The sequence below is a fragment of the Anas platyrhynchos genome, chromosome Z (genome assembly GCF_047663525.1).
Source record: "Anas platyrhynchos isolate ZD024472 breed Pekin duck chromosome Z, IASCAAS_PekinDuck_T2T, whole genome shotgun sequence".
Classification (NCBI taxonomy): Eukaryota; Metazoa; Chordata; class Aves; order Anseriformes; family Anatidae; genus Anas; species Anas platyrhynchos.
In genome coordinates, this window is record NC_092621.1 from 60473378 (window position 1) to 60491047 (window position 17670).

At 32.8% G+C, this 17670-nt stretch overlaps 1 protein-coding gene across 1 annotated transcript in view; it reads right to left on the reverse strand.

Moving 5' to 3' along the window:
• Nucleotides 1–17670, reverse strand: part of FBXL17 (F-box and leucine rich repeat protein 17) — a 310768-nt gene that overhangs the window by 80251 nt on the left and 212847 nt on the right. The window contains exon 7 of the mRNA XM_027446097.3: nt 16621–16697. Coding sequence (XP_027301898.1) covers nt 16621–16697 — 77 coding nt within the window. The remainder of the gene's footprint in view (nt 1–16620; nt 16698–17670) is intronic.

Genomic DNA, 17670 nt, shown 5'->3' on the forward strand with positions numbered 1-17670 from the left:
TTTGGCTCCCTATTTAAACTATTAAAGTAACAGATCAATTTCTGAGCTTTCTCGTTCACATCCCTTTTGCATTCATTTTTTATTTTTGATCTTCATTTTCCTTTTACAATGTCACTCTGAGTACTTACAGTTTATAAGATCAATCCATACTTTCATAATTACATAACACATACGTTTCATAATTACATAACACATAAGTATATTATGTATCCCTACCACAAATGTAGTTATTTTTCCCACCTAACTTAGTTTTATGTAATTTTAGCCTATCCTTTTTTCAATAAGAACAAAGAACTGGTGCCAAAGATTCTAGACAGAGCAACAAATATTTTGTCAATCAATATTGCTCTGCTGGAGCTCAGATGCTACTAACAGAAGTGTTTTAAAATGCCTGTTAGCTAATTCTACTTTTAAACTGACAGATTTAGAAATATCAACCCTGATACTCAGAAGAAGCTCCAAACTAGTTTTTAAATGCTCGATGACAATATTTCTCAAATCTGTTTAAATATTGTACGTCCAAGAGTTTTTGCCAAACCCACAAATTCTGTATCTGATTTTAATCATATTACTGATATTCTAATTCAGAAATACACATGTAAATATTTAAAATAGAACTATACATCTTTTTTTCCTATTGCTTTTTGTAGACAGAAACAAAACCCAACCATGGATGCACTCTCACCCTGGTATAACAGCTAAAATATTGGAGTATTTGCTTTGCATGCCTCCACACTACGACATAAGATGGAAAAGAGGCACTTGGAAAAGGTAAACGTATGTACTAAGTACTAGAAACAGAAATTAGATATAAGCATGCATGCACCCAGAACAAAGAACAACTTAAAAAAATGTATCTCATCACAAAGAAGCCATTTTTGAACTCGTGATTCATCTGCTTCATGAATTAAGTTGAACCCAAGGGCATAAGGCATAGCTGATGAACAAGTGATTTAAATCTATACAAGCTTAGAAAAATTTCTGCAGGTAACAGTGGAAAATTAGAGAAACTATAATTTGAAAACAAAACAACACAAAAAGCATGGAGAGGCAGTAGATATGTTTGCTCTATATACTTACTGCATAAAAACACGTGGTAAAACTGATGTTTGCAATGCCACTATAAACAGAAAATAGAGATGGATATCTGTTTTAACTTTCAGTTTATCCTTATAAAGATAGTCTCAGAAAGCTACTGAACAAGCCCAATGTGGAGAAGTAGCTGAATAATTTATAAATGTAAATGTAAATAAGAGCTTAACCTGGTAACTCAGAAAAGTGCCTGATTCTATGAATTTGTAACTCCAATACCCTACCACTGTGTGGCAATTTTCCTCCTGTCAGTATTTGTACCACATGGTCTACAATATTCTAATTTTTTTAAAATACCAACATCTCTTTCTCTCTCTCTCTCTTAATAAGGAAATATTCTGCTATTACACAGAGCTTTAAAAAACAAATGAATGAAAAATGCATCAGACATCAAGATATTCCATGTTAGAACATAGATCTAATTCTCTGCAACTTTTCTTCTTTACAAAATTTTAGAAACACCTGTCTCATAAAGAATATGATCTTAAGAGAAACTTCTGAATATATAATACATATAAGCATTATTGTTCCAAATTTATAAAGTTTTCTAGTTTTTAGGCTTTAATCTTGCTGGATATAAGACATTTAAATGTGTAAATTTGTGAGGGCTTACTGAAAGCACCCTTACAGACTCCCTTTCCAGCAGCAACAGAGCAGCTGAACAGGGCAGGAGTTTAGCATTCAGTGCAGCGAACGAAAAGGATAAGGGCACGTACCTGTTTGTGTATTCTTTCAACCAAGTAAAGGAGCATGGGTGTTTCTCACACCTCATAACAGATATTCTGCTTACTCCTTCTTCTCCATTCTTGCAATTCTTTCTACTCCTGAGATCAAATTATCTACACTTTAATGTACGACTGCTTTCCAGTCTGGCTACTCCTTATTCCTGAATTACATTTCTTGAAAATCTCATCACAGAGTTCTCCAAGTCACAGACCACATTCTGGCTGAAGGTGCTAGCTAACTTCATATTGAACCGCTGGAGTTACCAACTCCTTGGACTGCTCTTTTTCTCTGTTACTACCAAGGGACATCAGCAGCTATTGGCAGTTTATGAGAAAGCTTGCTGTCTTGCCTGGCCCTCCAGAGAAAATATGGTTTGGCTTTTAACTTTGGAGAAGATCAGAACTACCTATGTTGCGCTCATGAAAATGTCAGGGAAGTAAGAAGAGAACAAGTCTATGTAGGAGGGCACCCACAGTCACATTCTGTATACTTTCTGTATACACTCTGACTGAAACCCAGCAATGCACAGCCAGAATTTGAAATGGTCACAGCTAACACTTATTTGCACTCCAAAACGTGGAATGTAACAATGAAGGTTGATATCTCCATGCTTGATGCAAGCATGCATCAAGCTCATCAAAGGAGTTGAAAGTTGCCATACTCTCATTGTATACCATGTAGTAGAATTTGAAAATATTTTACACATCAGCTAAAATTTTGAAAAAGAAATGCGATCTTATTTTTTGTTGTTGTGCCAGAATAGCTCAAGGTTCCAGCTGACAGCAAAAACACAAGGATTTTTTCTCTAAATCTTGGCCGCACATGTCATTTGCCATGACTGAATGGTTTTATTTTGAATTCTTTTACTTTTATTCCAATTCATCTAAAGCTGCTTTTATTCCCTACGTGATATCATCAGATGTTCAAGATTTAAAGTCTGTGTCAGCAAAAAAAACCAACAAGGCTTTCCATTTTTCACAAATCTGATGTGCACCAACTCTCATTCAACAAAAGACCTGTCAGTGGCTCCATTATCAAGTACAGTAATAAGCTTAACTTTCTGTGTGCACTTCTAAGCCACTTCTCATAGGAACTACACAAATGCGTCTTCGTTAAATCTTGATTCGAGATTATGGACTTTTTATCTGCAAACTGTGAGGGGCTTCAAAATCTCTACTACTGGAATTTTTGGTAATCAGGTGAGTGACAATACACAAAGTTGCAAATATAGTAGAAAATCATGAGCATCTTATAAAAGGAACAGAGCACAGATGTGTGGATAGGAAATTTCATACATGTTCAGAGCTATGTGTAAATATAATATAAAAAAAAATACAGGATTTTGCATGCCATCTGAAACAATGCATTTTACCACAAGAACAACGTAATTACTTGAATCTCCAAGAACTGCAGAACTGTTTACTTTTGTGATGGATTGTACCATTAGTTCCACAGCTTTCAGAATTACTATTTTATTTTATTTTATTTTATTTTATTTTATTTTATTTTATTTTATTTTATTTTATTTTATTTTATTTTATTTTATTTTATTTTATTTTATTTTATTCCATTCTAGTTTTAATTTTTAAATACCAAAGTGCAGTTAGATAATTCAATGAGATTCAGGCACTCTATAAATTTGAATCATGTTTTGTACTTGCACATTTCTATTTCTCAAAATTGTTTACAATTCAAATATTGTTACATTGGCACCAGTAGCAATATTTACAATTGCATGAATAGAGGTAAATATAAGAGGGTGCACCTAATTTATACAGTCCATTTCCCTTCCATTAGAGACCTTCCTCCTCCTACAATCAAATTAAATGGTATTATGCATTAGCAGAGAGTAATCAAATTGTACTTTATTTTACCAGAAATACGACATAGTTAGCCTTGTAATTTTGCTTAAAAACACATGAAGAATGCATGTGAAGAAATTCACTGATAATGTACTGTATTTACAAAATGTTCAACCACATTATAAATAAGTCAAAAAAGTCAAAAATTATTTGAAAGTACTATTCAGTCCTCTTCCTTTTCCCTTAAAGACATCCTTGTAAGATGTGTGCTAAAGCCATTATTTTCATCTGTGATTATATAAGGAACAAATATAAAGAGTGTTCAGTCAAGATATTTTTTTTCTTTGCATGATTATCTATTCATGATTAAATGCAAGTGCACACACAGCTGTTAGCAACCCCCTTCACGTAAGATCACAAAAAGGATTTTGTGTGGCTACAAAGTCAGGGCATCTTTTAGCCTCTCTTGCAAAACCTAACTGGCCATAAATCATAAGCTCAAGGAGAGTATGGATTGCAGGGGTAGTAGAGGCCACTGTGAGTTAGGTTTCCTCTAGTTTGCAGGCTGTTCCTTTAGCTTGCAAGCTTAGTTTCAAGGTGTACTTGTATATTTATTGATTAAAGGACAAACAAGATTTTTCTTCCTTTTTTTTTTTTTTTTTTTTCCTTCTCAGTAATAATATTTGATCAGAATGGTTTCTTAATTCTCTTTTAATTATCTGACAAGAACACAGTACGATAGAGAAAACAAGTTCTGTTTACATAAAAATTGTTGAACCATGTCTAGGAAAAATAAAGAGCTGATCTGTCTTTCTGACCTGTTTTTCTTCTTTCCTGGTACATACAAAATAACCATCCTGCCCTAATCAAAACAGCTCCACCTGGGCCCAGAAAGAAAGAACAAAGTCTTCTGTAGAGTCATTCCATTACAGAGGCTTGTACTCCTGACATGTGCAAGTGACACCAAGGTCAAAAAACCCGTACCAGCTATCATTGATGAAAGGGATTTAAGTAAAATGTACAAATCAAAGAAATGGGAGTGCAACCCAAAATGTGCTACTGTGGTTAGTTTTTCCTTTTAGGAAAAAAAAAAAAAAAGGTTAGCTCCAAATAACTTTCTATAGTCAGCAGTTCTGGGTTCCCCTATGTGACCAGCCTGGAGGTTTTCAAGAAATGGCCAGACAGAGCTACAGCAGACCTGTAACAGCTGCACCTGGGGTGCAAGGCTGACTCATGGAGGTCTCTTCCAAGCAACATTTCTATTTCTATTTGATTGCGTTATAAAAATGAGTTTGACTAATGTTCATGTTAAATCTCTAATGCAGGAAGATCTGGATGTTTGACAAATTCTTATAATCCTTAAATAAGCTGATGAACAACTTCTGATTTCATTCCTGACGTTTTTGTCTCCTCACTGCTTGTTAAATTTGTGAAGAGTGATGTTTTAAATAGCAAGCAGTGATTTTAGGATTCCTTTTTGTGTGTGTCTGTGGCCAACCTAAGGTATCTGCCAGATACTTAAATTAGGAAAATCCCATTTAAGTTGTATTAAATTAGGTGCTTGAAAAGCAAGATACACAAAACTAATTAGTTTCTTATGAAAACACAGGTAAGGGAATGTGATCTTCTAGCATTGTTGACAAATTGATACTTAATACCACTTGAATTGGTTAAATACAAATGAGTTACAATATTTTTAAACACAAATTTAACACAAGATTATTATTGCTGATGTAGACCTACACTTTTCATCAAGAAACATACATGCTTCCATGCTTGAAGCAGAGACATACTGCTAACATGTCTTCATATTAGAATTATTTACGCAAAACTTCAGGAACACTTTCAGAGCTTTCACATTTTGGCAGTATAGAAAATTTCTTCAGCATTTCAGAACTACTACCAGAACTACAAAGTTTGTAAGTTCCTAAAAGGTAGTTTAGTTTGTTATGGACCATATGAACTCTATTTAAAAAAGTTGAAAAACAAACCAAATCAAACCAAAATGAAAAAAAAAGGAAAAAAAAAAACTGATCTGGAAGAAAAACAGAAAAATATATCCAGATTTCTGAAAACTTTTAGAAGTTTGAAATACTGAATCATTATGTGTAACAGCTGATGTTCAAACATTTGGTGTCTAAACAAGTTGACATTACAGAAGTTATGTCATTTATGTTATGTCAGTTACAAAACATATATAAAAATGAATAGGAGAATCCAAATTGCTCATTTAAAAAAAAATAAAAATATTGCATTAAATTTGTTTTCTTACGTAGCTCAAGAATTTCCTTCACCTATTTTTATGTCTTTACCTTTGTATTAGCAACCCTCTAACTATATACTTACGGACAGACTTTGTTAAGCATTTTTATAAATGCTTTATTAAGCATTTTATAATTAGAAGTAATACAGTTCAATACATACAGCTAAAAAATAGGAGCAATGGCACCTAGTCAGAGAACTGCGTATAAAGCAGTCTTCTTGTCTCAGTGTTTTGGAAAGATACTTGACATTTCAAACACTAAAATAATCCCACTTGACTTATCAGGAATTAAAATACATAAATTATAAACTACTTCGAGATCATTTCTTTTTTAATATAAAACTCTTCTAATCTTAGAAATAGACCAAACTAAAATTTTTATGATCATCTATTAATTTTTGAAAGCACAAAGATTACTCACTTTTCAGGCTATTTATGAAGTGAGTCATGCTGATGTCCCTACATTAGTTAACAGAAGACTTTCCATATTCTTTTGTATTGTGGTGTGGAAAGAGGCAGCTAACAAAGACAACATAAACTTTTTTTATATACATCATTATGTGGATAAAAATCAAATACTTTTTCATAGAAAAACTAACCCCAAGTCACCATAATTAAAAGAATGCAGATCTGAAGTACCACTCGTTCCACTTCATTACCTAACATAAAATATATTTTGGATTCATCTTCTGTTCTTAGGCAAGTTGATTAAAATCCATGTTAATAAATTTTTTACTGTTTTTGCTGTTGACTCATAATTACATGTTTGAAACAAATATGAATAAAAAATGATACAATCCCTACACATTGATATTTAAATATTGGGACAAAGATGCAATACTTAGACATAACAGATTTTTTCATGTGCAGATAGAATAAGACCTCATATTAAGCGATGCAATAGATTTAGAAATTGTTTCCACATTCTCCTTTTCATTCTTAAAAACATTTAACCATTGAATTGTTTTCATTCAACATTTTCTTTATTTAAAAAACAAGGTTGTGAGCCAGTATTTATCATATTGCTGTGATATCAGACATTTGGTTTTGTTTCTATTTTAGTGAAGTACCATCAATATCATAACCAGTAATTTTCTTTCAGGCATTTAAATAAAAATTAAATACATTTCTGGGTATTCAATCTATTGATGAAATTCCAGAACTATTGAAAGGATTAATGAACGGAAACTTCTGTCTTAATTTGAGCATTTATAATAATTTATAATAATTGTAATAGCATTCCCATAACGTGTATGATAAAAAATTTTTAAGATGTTTAGGGTATGGTCAAAATGAGCATTTCCTTCAGTAATCTGAGTATTACTGGTATTCAACAACTAGCCAAGAGAAGTTAAAAAGCAGAATATGGAAAGGCAATCCTAACATCACAAAATTACATTTTTAAAAACACAGTTTTGGTAATTTTGTTGAAACAACAATATTACTTGCTATGAATTGTAAACAAATGTTAAGCATAATTAAGCACTTCGAAATTAAATCTCCCTTATAGATGCTGCTTGATGAAAATAATCACTTATTTAGGCAACACTGAAGTAACACGGTAATTTTAAAATATAATTTGTTAAAATATATTTGACAGTTCATTAAGGGGCTCCTACAATTTAGAAGAAATAAAGTGAAACTGCAATCCAGCATTGAAACTTAAAAATATGGTGCAACTTACTACTTGCATGATTACATATATCAACCAGACTTTTGTATTGTATGTGATTAAATGCAAAAAGACTCAGTTAAATATTTTTCCTTTCATTGAGTTCTGTTTTCTCTCACAAAGGATACAAATGCTGTTTCTAAATTTAGAATTATGAAAGGTACTCTTACATATTCCCCACTGAGGGAATTAGGTTTTACAGAAACATTTTTAAAGCAGCTAACAATTATTATTATTATTATTATTGAAGTACATCGGTATTGCTATTCTATAAATTAAGTGGTCTACGGGCAAATTTTACATGAATTCAAAAGTTCGATGAATTATATATAAAACTAGATCACAGCAAGACATAATGCAAATAATTATTAGTGTTTACCAGAAAATATTAAATGTTTTAAACTTTTATATTAAATTATATTCTAACCAAGAAAGAAATAGACTCCTATTAAATACAAGTTTAACAGTTGTTTTTCTCAAGTCTTTCTACCACTGTCTGCAAATCAAATATTCTGTTGGGAATCGCAGTGTGAAATTAACAGACGCTGTTCGAAATGAAAGATTAGACAAAAACACAAAATGACAATACATATCTTTAGTAGTTTGAGAGGTTAACACAATATTAAAATAAATAAATAAAAAAAATTGTAAGGACCCCCAGTGATAATAACCATAATTACATGGCTTAAATGTAACTAATTTTTTTGCACTTTAAATCAGTCTTGAGTTGCAAATAAATTCTTAGATATAATAACTGTGTGGTAGCTCACGAAAGACGCACCTAGAGGATCCATTCAATACACGAAATAAAGCTTTATGTTATTTTGTAAAGGTCATATAAAACAGGAAACACAAATATCACAAGAGAACAGATCCTGGGTCAAATGAAAGTTCAATATTATAATATAGTTTTCTAACACAGTAAATACAGTAAATGAATAAAACAAGAGCCTAAAAATGTATTTCTTGAAATATATACTGAGGTTTTGGCCATTTTAATTCTTGTTGTATCAGAAAAAAAAATTGTGTGATGGTTCACAGAAATTTTTTCAAAGATTAACTGAAGCACCTCTAAAGATAAAATAGCTCAAAATTAATGTTTCTATTATGGTGGATAAACAACTGTCAAGTTTGTCACCAAGGAATCAAAATAACATGCCAAAATACTGTTAAAGTTTCCCACAGAAGAAATTAAATGAAAACAGCAGTATACCTGTGTATCTCCCTACAAGACAAACAAAACACAAAGAACAACACAACTCCACTTTCCACATTTAGAACAACTACCTGGGAACAAACTGTGTATAAATCATAGGCTTCTGCACTGTGCATCCTGATCACTCGAAAGTGTATCTACATTCAGCTTCCTCCAACTGGCTATTATGTATGCTACATTCTTTTTAAGGGTTACAGGTTAAGGGGTACAATCCAACATCTAGAATGATAACAAATAGTTGGGAAGTTTCTCTCATCTCATTGCTTGAAGAGAAAAACCTTTATTATCTACCGAAGGACAAAGGATTTGCAACTATCTGTTATTTGAGAAATATGCTGTTGCTGTAATTCATCTCACTGTAAGGGTCATGAAGATGCACAGTAGTATCCCAAATCAACTTCTGAAGAAAACTGCACAGAATTTTCATGACATTCTTAAAACCTATGCAAAAGATGTTTTCTCATAGTTATGAATCACATACAGTGCTAAAACTTTATTCAAGTGTTCTTTTTTTTTTTTTTTCTTTTTTCTTTCTTCTTTCTTTTTTTTTTTTTTTTTTCTTCAGTAATTACTTTTGAAAAAATTCTTATTTGGCTTCTTTTTAATAATTACTACTCTTGAAAATTCCAGATAAGTGACTAATGGACTAATGTCATCTATTCACTTCACTCTTTACAAAACTAAAGATGTCTTCTGATACTAATCAGAATTCTGATACTAAGACTAATCCTCAAATACATGAGTATACTTCTGTCTTTCTTTCCAATAACTCTCCTCTTGGTTTCAATGATAACAAGAACCTTTATGTATAGGAAAAAAAAAAAAAAAAAAAAAAGCAAGATTGTATATATGAACAACCAGTCATACCTACACTTCAATTTACAACAATACAAAAAACGTAAAAAATGAAGCCATACATGTTGAAAAATGTCCTTACAAAAGCTGTATACTCTGATTTTTTTTTTTCTCCTAGTTAGAAGGAAATGCATAGAAGTTCTGAAACACAAGAAAAGACTCCAGATCTTCACTCTGTACTCAACATGAACTGTAATGCCCTAAATAGATGAAGAGATAGTAAGTTATATTGCAGATTGTTGATTTGTTAAATTCCATAACACTGTCAGTTCCTACTACTAGAATAAGCTTTCATTGATCCTTACAGTTACAATAGTTTAGATAAAAGAAAGAAGTACCTGCTTCAGAATTCTGAAAGAATATAAAACCAAACAAAAACACTTTACTACTTGTTAGAGAACATATCAAAGGAAAGAAGTAATATTAATGCTTTCAACAGGGTACAAATCCCTTATCCTTCACTTACTCTTTAATTCCTACAGCTTACTAAAAGTAAAGTCACTGCCCAGACACAGAAAAGGAACTCATAAAAAAGAACCTCAAAATTTGGCATTTAGCATTAAAAATCCTGCCGATTTACTTCAATGAGTTCAGGTTTGTGAACATGTAACTAAATAAATCTATACATTATTTATAATTAGACATAACTATAAATTATAATTAGAAATTATCTATAATTTATACATAATCTATATTATTTATCTCTATATTATCTCTTTCTATATTTTTTCAAAAATAAAAATAATATTATATATATAATTAGCTAATAAAATAGTGAATAGACATAATATTACAGAGACAGAAACACACATATATAGAAAATATAAATAAATACTAAAGATGAAAACAGAGGCCCTAATCCTGAGAAGATTATCTGCACACTTATCTACAGGCATGAACATAGTCCTTGGTGTGATTACTGTTTGCATGCCTTGAGCTATTAAAGGACTATAAGACAGTAGAAATTGCATAGGATAGGGAAATATAACAAGGGAGAAATCAGTTCTGAGAAAAAAAAATAATCAAGGGAAACCTGGAACTGAATATGGCAGTAATTCAGAAAAATTTTGAAAGGCAGAATGAAAGCTATATTATTTAAATGATTAAGAAAGAGATTGCAAACAAGTGTGAGGAGGAACTCTTTAACACAAAACGGGCATTTACTATGTTCCATTTTGTTTATCCATATGTGTTGGGTTTACACCACAAATCATGTATTTTCTTTTTGAATAACACTGTACAAAATAGAAGTTATTTTAAAAACAGAATGAAATTCATAAAGACAAAAAATCAAAATTAGGAAAAGTATAGTTTTAGCAAGATCAACCGTTAGTGAGAATTGCTAATCTAAGTGAGAAGCTAAGTGAAATAATCTTTATTACTCAGAGTATGCTTATTCTTTGCGATTTACAAGACTGAATACTAAATACTGAAAGAAAACTCAAGACATTCTCATGGGATTTATCTGTACTATTCATAGGAAGACCTGATCATCTGATAATTGAAATATATATATATATATTTACATAGATAGCATATGTGACCTATACTATTAAAAACCAGAGTTTAACAGCATCTTCAAAAACTATTTTAACATGATTTGAGGTGTATCTCACATCTCAGAAAAGAATCCAGTTATTAAAAAAAGTACAACTTCCAAAAATATTTTATCTTGTGGCAATTGGACTTGACTTAGCATAAACACTTATTCCTCCAGACATCTATTTTTAACAGCTATGTTCCATTAATATTTTTTTAAATAAAAATGATATAATTCAATTATAGTTTTCTGAAACTCTTTTTTTTTTTTTTTTGCTTTAGCAAATGCTCTCAGCGAAAAAAAAAATAAAAATCAGCAGTATGAGAAAGGAATAGTCACAATTTTAGAAAACAAAAAGTCTAGAAGTATAGTGAACTCTTTTTCAATATTCAGAGTCTTAAAGTTATCTGTAAGATACTACTGTTAGTTTCAGGTCCTTGTGCCAAGCATTTCATTTGAAAAGCTCTGTGCTTAATAATTAGAAATAAAGAATTTTAAGTTAGGCAAAATCTAGAACTACTATGTAGTGGAAATTGTTCAAGAAAGACAAACTGTCATCTTCTGCAGGTTACATGACAGCAATCATTATGAGATAAATATATTCCCTAAACTGTTTTAACTGCACTTCTATTAATAAAAATTTGGATATTTATTTTTTTTTTTCAGAAACTTCCTAAGTGATTTCTCACCCTACAGGCTGATTTACTGATTTACAGACACTTCCATCCAAATTCAAACTTGAAAACTTTTTTTGTTTGTTTGTTTCTTTGTTTTTCTTTCCCCATAGTGGAAATCTATGTTTTAAACCTTGCTTGAAATGATTTTCTGCATATACAGACAAAAAACAAACAAACAAACAAAAAAGTGTGACTATTTTTGTAACACTGAAGCAAAACATTTGAGACTTTTACATTTTCTTTACCAGTAAGTGTAGTTTTTTATTTTTTAGTAAAAAAAAAAAAACACTTTTTTTCTTAGTAAACTTATGCTTAGATATTTTTGCAAGAACAGGTTCTTAAAATATCTGGTCCTGTTTCATAGGCCAGTTTCTTTTCATCTTTGAATACAAAATCTTACTTTTGTGTTTCAGAGTCCATAGCACTACACACCCTCACCCAACTTTATAGATAATAATTTACTTAAAACAAATTCCCAACACTAAGGATATCAATAAAACCCAGAATTAGGGCATAAAATTGAAAAGACAGTTACACAATCCTGTGTGTGATTGCTGCCCTAGCTCACTGCTATACGTCTCCACATCAGCCTAATTCATTTGACACATAGTCTCCCCACAGCTGAGAAATCCTAGCTTTCTTACTAGTTCTTAGGAAAAGCTTAAATACAAAACCCCCTATGTTTAAGTAATGTTATGGTTGTGACACAAATCAACAAAAGGCAGGAAATTCAAAGATAACAATGACACTCCATGCTTAATTCATGATTGTTTAACAAAAGGGCAAAATGATATGAGGAACTAATGTCAGCTTTGACTTCACTCTGTCTGTGTTCTTGGGCAAACAGGTGTTTATCTCGGAGATTATACTAATTCAGACCCCCCTGTCAATCTATGTAAATGCTAGTGATTATTTAGCATTTAACAATACGTTGGATGTAAAGAAACCTTTAAACTGATATTCAACATTCAAGCATGCTACATTCTAACAAAAATCATTAATAAAATTGGATTTTTAGAAAATGATGCTAGACAATCATAAATAAAAATATAATCCTATAAAGTTTTCAGAATTCAGCAAAATGAACACGAACCTTTTGTAATGTAGTGTAAAACAGCGCAATACTTTGTTTTATTGAGGTTAGTAACTCTTAGCATCTACTCATACTTCAAAGTCCTCTTTAAATACTCTTCTGTCTTTCTGAATAACATAACAAAATGTTTTTCAGCAACATGTCTAAGAAAGTAATGCTTCCTATATTATCAAGGCACAGAAGTTTTTAATTAAACCTGTTGGGTTCCAAAACAAATTTTTGTATTCTTAAATATTTTTAAATACTAACTACATATAAACAGCTCTGTTAATTTTGCTTACTACTTTATTGTAGAAATTATAATAATAAAGAATGAAATTAATATGACAGTGAAAATTACATTTCATAGTTTTCCCTAAAGTATGCAAAATCACCTCACACACACGTATGTATTCCATTAATTGCAGGACAAAATTTCAAAATTTACAGTTTTTGTTGTAACTTCTTTTTCTGTAAGTATTTTATTTTCTTGTATCTTAAAGGAGTCTTATGTCTTATAATATGTCATTATATATGTCATATATATGTTTTCTTTTTTTTCTTTTTCCAGTTGAACTCTGAAGTGATCGTGTCATAACACCAAAATACCTGGGTAACCACTGTAGAATCACCACTGAAACAGTTTCAGAGAGCTTTGGAAATCCCCCACCTGTATTCCATCAAGCTGCAAGGAATCTGGCTACCAGCCCTAAGTACACTTCAAAAATTCAGTGAAAATATGTATAGTAACAATTTAAAGTTAGTGTCAAAATTATTATTTTCAAAGCAAGAACCTCAGGAGTATCAGGCCCTTCAAACAAAAAAGTACAGATACACATGGCTCTATGCTCCCACTCAGTCATGGCCTCAAAGATAATGGGCCACTATATATATTCACTTCCTGGTGGAGCCTGAACTGTGAAGTTACAAGTCTTTGTAAGAGACTTAAGTCTTTGTAAAGATACCACCTAAATGATCCCATAAGTAGTCAGGCATATGCTTCTGAGCTCATTTCCTCTGCTTGCCACAAAGTTGTAGAGGACATGAGGGCTTGGGAAGCCTCCGAGGAAGAGAATGGCTGCTCCTTTCCCTTTGTAGAAGGGAGGCAACTGCTTTGATAAATGAAGTTCAACAACAAATGGAACCCACAGCACTGTAACTAACAGCATCATGAACAACTGCAAGAAAGTCTTCCACTCAAATACCATGGAATAACTGGAAAAGGAAGAAGGGAAATGGGTGAAGGTGGCTCTACACTGCAACAAACTGTAAACCAAATTTTCACTTGCTGTCACAATTTAATCTAAGGCAGAGTTTTGACTTCCTCACAAAGCACAAATCATAAATGCTATCTTGATACAGGGTCCATTTCATGTTCTCAGATATCATGAACAGAGGAGCATAATTATGAGACTGGCCTGCTGAAAATAATAATGATAATTAATCTTAATTATGGTATCAAAACTCAGTATCACAACTACTTGGCTGAATTTCTTGCTGATCCTCATTAAAATAATCTGATTTTTAAATGAATAGTAAAACCTAATATTAACACTATTGACTTTTTTTTTTTTTTTTTTTTAAATCCCAGTAACTGAGTGCAATAATGTTGAGTCACTACAGAATCCAACACATTAGTGACAGGTGAGCATTAGTCCATAAAAGTCAACAGAAGCTCAGTTTGCATGACCAGGGTTGCCGAGACTCTCATATGTCATTCTGTGAAACGCAACTTACACTTTCTATCTGGTCCTGGACGTTTCATATCCCTTCTCTCCATTTTTCCATAAGACTTTCCCTATCCTCAGTTTCTTTGCATCAGTTTGTCAGGGTATGTTTTCCTTCTTTGGGAAAAATCCTGGTTTCCTCTCATTAATTGCAGCCAATGAAAGGTGAAATCAGTCTGAGAAATCTTTGACCATGAAGATGCGGATTCCATTATTTCCATTACAATACTCCGTATATGGGTGTCCAAGTCAGCAGGGACAGCAAACAGAACTAGGAGAACTATAATACACAAAGGACAGTATCACTTCCAACAGAGGTCCCATACCTCTGACCCTATAGCAGTGAAAAGAAGCATCTCTACTCTCTGTCACTTTGTGTTCTACAGATAATTCCCCTCCCTGAAATTCCAGCAGATTTTTCCCAATCACATAATCACAAACTCACCTTGGCAAAGTGATAGCAAGGCAAGAAAACCAGCATTTTCAACTTTGACAAGATCTATTCTTTGCATGGAAGTATGAACTGTAGATCAGAGAAAATGGTGCTTCTGGTCCATGCTCCCTCACATTCAAATACCCAGGACATGAGGTGCTGTATTGAGCTTACATCGCACGCTTTCACAGCAGGGGGCTGCAAGGATTGCCTCTGTGAGCAGAGCCCAGCAGCTGCCCCATGTCAGAGCAGAGCCAGTTCCAGCTGCTCCAAAAGGGACCTGCTGCTGGCCAGAGCTGAGCCAGGGAGTGATGCTGCTCTGGGAGAACAGAGTTATGGAAGGGGAAGAACTGCTGGGCAACAGCATCTGGGAGAGTTGGGTGAGACAATGTGTGAGAAACAGCACTGTGAACCCCACGGTGCAGCAGGAGGGCAGGAGGTGCTGCAGGCAGGCAGCAGCAGTTCCCCTGCGGCCTGTGCAGGGAGAGGCTCCTGGTGGACCTTCGAATACACCCATTCTAACACCAGTATAATGCAAAATCTGAAGGGGGAATAAAGGAATGAATTTGTGACCACTGGAAAGGTAATTTGTCAGCTTGACACATTAATTCTTTATAAAAGGTATGTGCTAAAAAGTTAAAATAAAAAAAGAGTAAACAAGAAACAATCAGAAAACTTATGACGAACATCTCAAATATACAAAAGTTGGTAAATCCTACCAAAATTTTGGCATCTAAGTGGGAGTTAGATATTTGAGAATATGTGCTCATTACAGAAAGAAAGGCCTCTGCTGAGATCAGTATGTTATTTGAAAAAAACACAACACCAACAAAACAAAGTAGCACCTTCAAGCACACCTAAGTGCTAATAACTTTTCCTATATTAAATACAAATTCTAGTGTTTTTTTTTGTTTTGTTTTGTTTTGTTTTAAAGGGGATCATCATATTCATTTAGCATATGTGGCTTGCAATAGGCAACAAATCCACATTCATACAGATGCTAGGGTGTATGGATGTTTCACAGCATCTAGAAATGCACAGAGACTTTTGGATTTTCACCCCAACTGCTTTTCTGGTTTCAGGACAATTGAAAGAGCACAATACTCAGTCTGCCCAGTAACTGCCAATTCTGATAAGCAGTACTTTACAGCATACACATATAGTGACTTTCACATCTCATAACACAGAAAGGGTTGTTAGGCATTGGAATAGGCTGTCCAGGAAAGCAGTTGAGTCACCATCCCTGGAGGTCTCTAAAAGACGCTTAGATTTAGAGCTTAGTGATATGGTTTAGTGGAGGACTTGTTAGTGTTAGGTCAGAGGTTGGACTAGATGATCTTGGAAGACTCTTCTAATCTAGATGATTCTGTGTGATTCTGTGTGATATTATAAGCATATCAAACATTTTTCATACAGTTCTATTTTCCCATGGGTAAAGTTGTGAAAATGTGTACCTATGCATTTCCAACAGGTTTACATGAGTCCCTATACAATTATAATAGAGTTTAATCTTCACAAAAACAAAGATACAGGTATATTACATACCATAGTCGGTGATCTTACACGATACTAAATACAGTTCCTTCAAGTTCCGTCCTTCTTTGGCAATCACCTCCACACATCTGAAAGACACATACAGTGAAATCACAGTTAAAGGACAACAGATAATTATTAAACAGGAAGTACTCAATCCACAACTCTAATGTGGTGCACCTTAGTTGCTTTGTTTTGTAAATTATTCCATACAATTCACTGAAAATGCATATGACAGCATGAATGCACATTAATGACTAGTACAGTGGAGAACTGTATAATTTTGCTCGTTATTTACTACATTATTTTATAATGCTTTTATACCAATATTCCCATAAGATAAGTTTTTCAACGGTGAGTTGCTTGAAATATATATGGACAAATCCTTTGGAAAATAAGAAATATGTTCATTTGCATTTCTGTATTACAATGTAACTTTGGAAAGTTTATATTGCAAGATTTGAGCTTTAAGTTTTCTTCTAGATAAGACCTATAAATGCATTGTAATGCAGAAAAATGACAAGAAAATGCAATTTTAAATTAATGTTTGCATTTCTTCAGTGATTATAGCAGAAGTCAGCATTCATCAGGTCATGAAATGCCACCAGTGTTACAGTGTATATAAGCTATAGGGGAGGTTTAGGCTGGACGTTAGGAAGAATTTCTTCATGGAGAGGGTGGTCAAGCATTAGAATAGGATGTCTAGGGAAGTGGTAGAGTCCCCATCCCTGCAGATATTTAAGTGATATGTACATGGCAATGTAGAACATTGTTTAGTGATGGGATTCAGTAGGTTAGGTTGATGGTTGGACCTTGGTGATACTGAAGGTCTTTACCAACCTAATGATTCTATGATTCTAGAGTAGCTTGGATAGATGAGAAGACAGCTCATTTGTTTGCTTTGCTACAGCTATGATGCACTTGTAATGAAGCACAAGTTTTTTTGTTTATCCCATTCTTTGATTTCTTGCAAGCAAGAAAGTAATAACAAAATTAAAATTAAGTCTATATTAACGTGTTATTTACAACTGCATTGTTGAAAGCACATCACTCAAAACACCA